Raw genomic sequence first — 9399 nt, 5'->3', positions numbered from 1 at the left:
AGAAAAAAAAAACATTTGGGAGCAGTCTTGCAACCCCCTGGTTTGTTTCCAGTTCTGCCAGGTCTGAAGTGGTGCTGGGATTTTGTTAACTCTGGTTGTGCACGTGGGTGGCTTTAGCTCATCAGTCACTTACCTCAGCAAAAACTGAATTCTGATCACAGAGAAGTGACTAAAAAGTGACTTTAATGACCCCATCTTCTCCCTTTCCAGGCAGCTCCCTCTCATTATCAGAGCATTGCTGCACAGTTCTGTTTAGGCACAGCCCAGTGGCTGCTGCCTCTGTTGAACAAAATAATCAAATCTGTGTGTCATGGAATCAGATGGTGTCACTTCACTGATGTAAGGTATTTGCTATGGAGCTGAGTTTTTCAGTCTGTTGGTAATGAAGCTACATAAACAGAATATCTTCTTGTTAACTTTTACCTCAGGTATTATTAGTGACAGCAAATGTGTAGCCATGAAATAGTTCTTGCTCTTCTTGACTTTGATAAGTGAACTTAAATGATGTCATGTTGAAGAAATCCTGGTTTTTTGTGGGATCTCAGCACATCGTTCCCGATGTCCAGAGATGCCAGGAGAACCCTTGGGGGTCTCGAAAACCCTGGGATGTTGCCAAGAGTGCTTGGTGGCTTGATTTTGATCCATCCACAGAAGTAACAAGAGTCTGAGGACAAGAGAATCACTTTAGAGTAAAAGGTGTAAAAGAGACACATTTAGAAGGTGAGATATAGACTTTAAGGTTTTTGGTACAGGGGGGTTATGGAGACAAGATGGAGAGATCGGGGCGTGTCTTGTCCTTCTTCTTTCTTCTTCTTGTCCTCCATCTCCTGTGATGATGTTGGCACTTGGGGATTGGTTTCTAGTGAAAGTGCACTTGCCAACATGGGTGAAAAGCATTGGGAAATAAAGGTAAATATTGTATACGTAGGTTTTAGTATAAAAAGACATGACCGCCCCGTGGGTGGTCAGAGAGTGCCTGTGACTGCCTGCAGATCAGACCTCTGTTGGGCAGACAGAAAAATTTTTGTAGATAAGAAATAATAAACAACCTGAAGACCGAAAGCTGAAGAGTCCAGACTCGTCCTTTGCATCGCGCCCACCAAAGAACCACTCTACCCGTGTCGGGGCAGAGACAGACAGCCGGACCCGACAGTTTTTATGCTACGAAATGTTAGAAAAATCCTTTATTATGCAAATGATGAAAGTTACATTTGTTTACTGTCACTACTGTGAGACACCAATAGCCTAAAACAACTGAGGTACATGATTGTTCTACTTAGAGGAAAACCTGTGCTAAGTTGACATTGGATAATGTGTTTAAATGGCAGTTCTGAGCTGTAGATTGGCTACTAAGACAGTTAATTATATCTTATGTTAATTGTGTGTTGAATTATGTTGTAGTTAACTTTATGTTGAGCTATTTGGCATGTGGCATTTCTAAAATTTTTTTCTAGGTTGAAATAACTAATTTCTGTGACAAACAAAACTGGGATGTCATTTCAACAAACAAATGAAGCTGATTAGGATGATCTCATTACCCCCAGGGGCTGCTTTACAGTCTGTGCTGCTGGAGCCCACTTGGAGTGTGCAGCCTTTACAGTCTCATGCAACAGATTTGTGTTTGCACATCCTCCTGCAGGAGGGCACTGGGGGATGTGTCTGGGGCCCAGGCTTGGGGTTTGCTGTGACACACCTGAGGTTCTGTGCATGGGAGTTCTTGCTGTATTTTCTTAGTTTGTTCTGGTTTGTCTCACCAGTTGCTTTTCTGCGCCTGTGCTCACAGATCTTTGCATAGAATAGTTTAAAAGCAGTTAAATGCAACTTCTGTGTTCTGCTCAAATTCTTTCAAATGGAAATTAGCTTAGCTAGAAAATGGGTAGTTAGCTACTCATCATCTTACAAGGCCTTGTTTTCTGGAACTGATAGCAATATTGAAGGAAGCAAGCACTGTCTCTCTTCTGCTTGTCCCCAGCCCCCAAAAAGTAAGGTAAGTTTTTCTTGTGAACTTCCTCCACAGAGAGTTTAATCTTTCAGGGAAACAAGGAATTTTCTATTTTCCTTAGGAAACTTTCTGTCCTGAAAAAGACTTAAGGAAGAATTGGTGAGGTATTTGAGGGTGATGACTCTGCCCACTGTTTTCTGTGGAATATCAGTGTGGAAATAATTGCACAAATAAACCAACTTGGAATAAAAACCTCCATAGACAAAGGGTGTAACTATTGCCCACCTTAATTCCTTAGCCCTGTGCTGGGGTCTGTTCCCTGCTGTAAGAAGAGGATTTTGGGGTTGCTGTGTCCTTTGCTCTGATGCACTCTGTTGCAGCTAAGGAAGAATTTGCTCCCCAATCCATTCATTGGGAGTCAGAGGCAGGAGTTTTGCAGACACAGCCAGACAAGGTGGGAGCTGAGTGAGATGAAGTGGCAGTGGGTTCCAGTGGCTGAGGGGCTGCAAAAGCATCATGATGGAAATGGAAATCTGCCGAGGAGGAGGTTCCAGCAGCTGAGCTGAGTGGGGAAGGGGATGGCAGTGGGAGGCAGCAATTCCTGTGGGAGGTTTGGCCTTTAAGTTGACTTTTGGAGTGAATCCAGAGGGTACAAGAAGGGATGTGAGCTCTGGCCAGAGCCCAGTCCTGCAGAATCCCACCAGGCCATCAGAGAAGTGTTGCAAATTGGATCCCAGTTTGCAGGTGAAATGTCTTTATTTTAGATCATTTACTTTCAAAAGAAAATAGTATTAACTAGGTATATTAGAGAAGCAGCTTTATAAATGAGTGCTGGAAAGGAGCAGTTTTCTCTGGGCTGTTGCTTTACAGGAAAACACAGTAAGAGAGAGCAAGGCAGAACAAGAAAATAAAAACAAGGCAACCTTTAGGCCAAGTAGTGAATGGGAAGAAGGGATTTGCTTCAACAGGGATTGGGAGGAGTGAGGAAGAGAATTGCCACTTGTTAGGAAGTTACTGCCCCGCCCAGAATAAACTACAAGAAATCATTCAGCCTCAAGATCTGTTTTTGACAGAATAACAACATAAAGTGGATTTTCCAGGCACAGGAAAGATTAAGAACTTTTAGCTGCAGCTTGTTGTCTGTAAATGGAGATCATTGGAGCTGCTGGAAATTTAGCTGACTTTAGTAAACATAACATGACTTTGAATGTTATTTTAGGGGAGAGTAAAGAGCTAAATCCTTTTCTAAGCTAGGATTGTTAAGATTAGACCAATTCAAGCAAATCTGTGGTAAAGGTTAAAGTGATTTTCCTGTAGAAATATATATCAGAATTCCACATGCAAGGAGAGACTGGCAGTCTGTGCTCCATGTGATTGCTAGTTAAAATCAAGAAATAAGATGTTGTGTTATCAAAACTCAGGAGATAGTTATCAAAAATCAGGAGATGGATGTACCATGGCAGTGTTGAACAGTTTGGATAAACAGTGCTTGCTGAACTGCAGTGGAATATCCAGAGGATGGGATTGTCAACTGAATTTATTGTACTAAGCAGAAGATAAACAAACAGTAAATCTTGCAAGGATTTCATTTGAGGTTTTTTAACTTTAAACTATGAGTAAAGCACAGACTTTGTGCTTTAAGGTGACATAGTGCCTTCAATTCAGTATATTGTTCTTAATTCATGTTCTAAAAGGCTTGGCTTGGTCTTTTGCACATCCACGATGTCCTCACCCAAGCTGGCTCCCACAGCAGCCTATGGAAATATACTAAAAATTGCTTTTGGCAGCTTTTTATTGACAATAAGTCTTTAAGAAAGTACTGCTTTGTTTAGAGAAGAGTCTCCTACTTCTTCCTCCAAACATAAAATGATAGAAATTTAAAAGAATGGGTGTGATTTGAAACGTGGCTTTGTCTTCATTTCTTTCTGGAGAGGTGATATGGAAAGTTCAAATCCAAGTTTGAGGGCAGGTAAGAAGAGCAGAGTTTTTCAGAGGTAGCATCCTCTGAAGTCAAATCTTTCCAGCCTGGTGTGGCTCTGGTGTCCAGCACTGATCGAAGCCGTGGTCAGAGATGGTCACTGCAGCCAACCTGGAGACATCCAAGATGTCCTCACCCAAGCTGCCTCCCACAGCAGCCTATGGACATATACTAAAAATTGCTTTTGGCAGTTTTTGATTGACAATAAGTCTTTAGGAAGAGCAGAGTTTTTAAGAGGTAGCATCCTCTGAAGTCAAACCCTTCCAGCCTGGTGCTGGTCTGGTGTCCAGCAGCCAACCTGAGGTCCAGGGGTGGTGCCACACGGTCCTGGGATGGGTTTGGTCCTTTTGTGCTTTGTGTTCACAGCTCAGCTGCCACCGTGCAAGAGAAGCAGCCGGGCTGGGATTCCCCTCCCCCATGACAGGGCAGGGTATCAGAGCTGAGAAAAGAGGAAGGAAGCTCGGAGAGGCAGCAGATCTCACCGAGCCCTCGCCGCCGCCTGCTCGTCCCGGGGCCGCGGCGCTTCCGGGGCCTGCGTGGTCACCCCGCGCTCTGCGCCCCCAGAAGGGGCTCTTGGGGTGCCCATCCCTGGCAGCCCCTGGGATCCACTGCCATGGCAAGGTGGCACAGGACAGAGAAGAGTGGCGTGGGTAAGTAGCTCAGGGAGCTGCCGTTTGAGCACTGTCTTGGTGTCTTCCGCGCAGGATGTGGGCAGGTGTTTCTCTGCCCTGATGGGTTAGCGCTGTCCCCTTCACCAGCAGGGAGTAGCTGAAAGGATCAAATTTGTACAAAGTTTTGATCCATCAAACAGAATGAAGAACACTAGAGTCAGCTTTCCACTTTGACAGCAATGCAGCTTTTCCCACCTTGGTGTGTTAGAAGCAGACAATAATTAACGTGCTGCACAATGTGCAGCAGCCAGAAGTTATGGGGAACAAATGGAGGGGAAGGGGAATCCTACAGCTGCTTCTGCAAAATTGTCACTTATGGTCAGTGCTACAGAAAAAAAATCTGTGTCTGAGTTTGTAAGTTGTGCTGTTTGGGAGGAAAGTAATCTTAAAATAAATTATGTTAATTTGTACGAAGGATGGAATTGCTGTTTTAAAAAAGCCTTAAACAAGTAGGAATCAAAGCTGAAGTGCTTGAAAGATGCATGCTACTACTTAGTTATTAACCTTCTAAATGCTTCTAAAAGAAATTTTTTTCATTTTAAGCAGGATATAGTTTTTTGTGATATGCATTAAAAGCCCAACTGGCTTCATGAAATAAAATGTAACACCAAGAAATTAACAAGAAGAAAATAATGTGGTGTTCAATGTCCATGTCCAGCAGTAGCAGAACTGCAAAATGGAAGTAGCCTGTTCTGGTGGTAGTTTACATTACAAAATAAAAGGTGTCAATTTTCTGTTTCAATCTTACACATAGTAGAAAGCATAAAATTTTTGCACTTGTAGTAGTCTCTGTGGTATTTGAAAGGTCCAGCAAACCTCACACAATAAAAAACCACCTTGTGAAATACAATCTTTCAAAAACTAATGACAGTCCAGCAATGTTTGTTTTCATGTCCAGAACTACAATTTACTCTAGAAAGGGTCACTGGGAAGAACTGGCACTGCAGCCCTGCTGCTCTTTCCCCTCTGTAGCTGCCCTGCTGCTCTCCTGTGAGCAGAGCTGGGTGTAAGAGACAATCTGAGCACCTGCAGTGGGTGAGGATGCTGCCCCTTGCTGGTCCCAAATCCATGTCCTGGGCTAAAGAAACGTTTTCCATTCAACACCTTCTAAGGCTCTTTAAATTTGTATGTAAGCATCACAGTTGTAGTGGTGTCTGTGGTTTAGTGTGCCACAAATCAAAATAAACAACAATCAAATGGATTTCCCAACAATTTAGAATAGCAATGGAAGTGGGCATACATGTGGCTTATGGTAGGTTTTCTTCAGTTAGAGTGTTCTGTCTCTGTTTTTGCACAATTGCTAGAATTTAATAGATGAGTATAAACTCAACAACCTTTAGCTTATACCCAGAAGTTACTTTTCTTAGCCAAACTATTGGCTCACAGTTTATTTTGCTCTGTCTTGGAAACTAAATGTATTTCATTATAAATGTTGGTGAGAAAAAATGAGAGACTCTTGTACTCAGAATAATTAAAGCAATCAAAGAAACCCAAACAAGCATGTACCATCATCACTGGCTGTTCTGTCCCAGAAATTATATTCTTAGAAATTTATATTCTTTAATTTATATTCTTAGAAATTGTCAGGAAAATAGTGTGGTTGCCAAATTTCAAGTAAATGAAACTCATGGAATTGTGAGACCTGAACAAGGGCTATTGAAAACGATGGTCACAAATGAAGAAGGTTTTGGATTTACAGTCTATTGTAAGCATGCCTCCTGTGTCTGAGGGAAATAAGAAAAATGGGCAAACTGAGTCTTCTGAGTCATAAATTCTGTGAAAGTTGATGAGCTTTTTGGAATAGTTCACACCAGAAGCTTTTTGAACATATAGGGCGATTTTGTCTTCTGTGTTTTCGAAAATCTTTGTGTTTAAGTCTCTGATTACAAACCTCAGGTTAAATTTTCAAGTCTCTTTTTAGAAGTGTGCCTGATGCCTTCAGTTTCTGCTGATGAGGAGAGTTTCAGTTTGAGAATATTGAGCCCATCATGCTCTGGATGAGCAGAGCTCACTGCAGGGTTGATCTGGAAGGTCTCACCATCCCTTGGTCATGGTAAATTGCAGCCTCTTGTGCCCACTTTTGTGCTTTAATTAACTAAAAATGGAGCAGTCCAAGTAGCAAGTACTCAGCTTTGTACTAGGAAATGCAATCTTGATTTTACACATGAAACCTGCTCTTAGTCTTGCAGCATTCTCAGCATAAATTTGTGTTAGTCCTATGGACAGGATGGAATAGCTGGGGCAGGCTGGTGGCTTTGAGTGGCAGTTTCCTGATGGAAAATCTTTGCCATCTGCTCAGACTTTGAGCAAAGTTACAAACTGGTGAAACGTTGGCATTCTTCAACTCAAGAATCAGATTTACTCCTTTTCTGCTGAATCTGAAAATGAATGTTTCTCCTTTTGAAGCAAAATTATGGGAAAGAGTGGGTGACTTCTTTGAAGGTGTAGAAAAGCACCTGCTCAGCCTGAGTACACAGGGCTGAGACTGGCTTTTCTGATTTCTTCTGATGAAATCCTCTGAAATTATTCTACATCTCTGAAATCTGAATAGATTGAGGTGTAAGGGAGCAGAGCTTTGTTCAGGGCAGGTTTCCTCCATGAAATGCATTCTCTGAACCCAACAAACTGCTCCAGCTCCTTAGGAAACAGCAAAAGCTGAAGAAATAATATTTTTATCCATGGTCCTTCATGAAGAGGAAAAATCACAGCTAAATACCCTGTTCTTAATGAAGAGTTCTAAGAAAAAACGGCTGTGCTGCAATTCTATCTGAGAAGGTGAAGAGTCAGAGACAATATCTTTGTATGACTAGTTTGGTATGTTAGAGTTTCCTGGTTCTTGTAATCCATCCTGGTTTTATCGTGTTTAAGAAGGAAAATAAGTAGCTCAGGTCAGCTAAAACCTCCATCAGGCCCCATGGGTCAGCAGGGAAGGAAATCTGTATTCAGTTGTTTTCTCTCATTACCTGGGAACTGCAGAGTTACCCTTTGAGCATGATTTGCAGTAAATTAATCAGCTTCTAACCCCCTCAGAGCTTTAGGACAAGTTGCTGACCTGTCTTAAAGCTGTGTCCATGTTCTGGACATTAAGGCACACTTGCTGTGTGAGGTTTTAGGGGAACATCCTTAACATGGAATACTGGAACACATTTTTTCCAGGTTTCTTCCCAGAAGTGAAGAAATCCTGTTAGAACTGTGTAATATTTTCACCTGGGGTTTATCTGTCTCCTTGCTGAATAATTTCACCCTGTTCTCATGGGAAGAAAATGGTAACTGAACACTAAGGACTGTTCTTTTATGGATATTTCACTACTCATAAAAGTGGAGCTGCATACTTAAAAAATAAATCAGGGTGCTTGCTGAGCCTATGAATTAGCAATTGTTTGAATGTGCAGAACACATAATGAGTTACTGCATCAGAATCATACCAAATTGTCCTTCTGTTGTGGTAAAGTGAAATTAGGAGCTGGTTCTGCAATACCTTAGAAATATTTTTTTCAAATTCTGTATAAGAGTGGAAAAGTAGCCAAGGAAAACAACTTGTAACATGGCTTGAGACAGAAAGGTGAGTCTCAAAATGAAACAGTGTAATGCTTGTATTTTTTTATTGAGGTCAGGACAGAGACTGCAAGTGATAATAAATGGCTTCAGTGTTGCAGGTTGTGGGATTTTCCTCACTTACCATTCCCATCTTGCAGTAGCTTACAGGTTAATCATTTAAATGGCAAAAATATGGGGCTTTAACTCTGAGTAAATGTAGTTTCTTGAGGAAGAGGTTCTGTTACCTGTGATACTGTGACTCTTCTAGAGTGTTTTGTCTGTGAAAACTCCCTAACAAGGTCCACAGTATGAGGGAGTTTTGTTGTTTGTTTTTTTTCTGCTGGCCATTTTCTAATTTGAGGAGGACATATAATTTAAATTAGGGCAGGTTATCTGTTTTCTGTCTCCACAACCGTGTGTCCAGGAGTGCACTCCCGTTTTTTCTGGTGAGGAGAACGGGTATCAGACCCAGCAGCTCTGGCTGCAGGAGATGGGAAGGTGTTCAATGGAAACTGAGGGATTTCCCTCAGTTTTTCCTGCTGAGATGGACACTGGTAGATGTCTTTGGGTGTGGGGCTGACACAAACCCCCAGAAGTGCTGAGGGTGTTTGCAGCAGGCTGTGTTTGGCTGGGCAGGAAAGGATCCCTTGGGCACTTCTCAAGGACAAGATGGGAACTGCTCCCACCCCGAGGGACCATTCAAGGCCACCTGGGCTGGGACAGGGCTCAGTTTGGGAGGCTGGCTCTGTCAGCACCCTGAGCTGGCATTTCCCCCTGCTCTCTGAGGAATGTTGGTGTTGTGGTGTGCTGGCCTTCAGCTCTGCTTCCCAGGGAGCTCAGAATCCCAGGGGTTTGGGCTGTTTGTTGACTGAATTGTGTGTGTGCCATCAAATCACCACAGAGGTTATGGAGAGCTCTGGAGATGGTTTCCCTTCTTTGCTCATTCAGGGGAAAATCTTACAACTGTATTGTCAGTGAACTGTAAAGCCCCTGTTTAGGAACACTGCTTGTGTTCCTAAAGATTGGAGTTTCTGGGCATTCTCTGAGCCATCCTGGTCCCCCCAGAGAATGCTCAGAAACTCCAATTTTTAGGAATCCTGCAGCACCTGTGTACAGGCAGATCCACTGCTGCTGGGGACACCTCAGCCTGGGCTGGGGAGGACAGCTGCCCCCCAGATCTCTCCCTGTAATCCTAATGCCATGACTGCAGCAGCTCCTGAGGTCACCAATTGCTGTGGGGATTTGGGGTGAATGCTGGCTCCTTTCTGTGC

At 42.9% G+C, this 9399-nt stretch overlaps 1 protein-coding gene across 1 annotated transcript in view; it reads left to right on the top strand.

Annotated features, from left to right (window-relative positions):
• The first annotated feature begins 4414 nt into the window (after window positions 1–4414).
• DOCK2 (dedicator of cytokinesis 2) overlaps window positions 4415–9399 on the top strand; it is a 162915-nt gene continuing 157930 nt past the window's right edge. Inside the window, exon 1 of the mRNA XM_071443091.1 lies at window positions 4415–4570. Within this exon, the coding sequence (XP_071299192.1) occupies window positions 4534–4570 (37 nt within the window). The 5' untranslated portion in view covers window positions 4415–4533. The remainder of the gene's footprint in view (window positions 4571–9399) is intronic.

Source organism: Agelaius tricolor, unplaced genomic scaffold (genome assembly GCF_023055355.1).
Source record: "Agelaius tricolor isolate 1412-34295 unplaced genomic scaffold, bAgeTri1.0.p SCAF_18, whole genome shotgun sequence".
NCBI classification, from domain to species: Eukaryota; Metazoa; Chordata; class Aves; order Passeriformes; family Icteridae; genus Agelaius; species Agelaius tricolor.
Note: the sequence above shows the minus strand (reverse complement) of the source record. Positions and strands in the feature narration are given on the sequence as shown.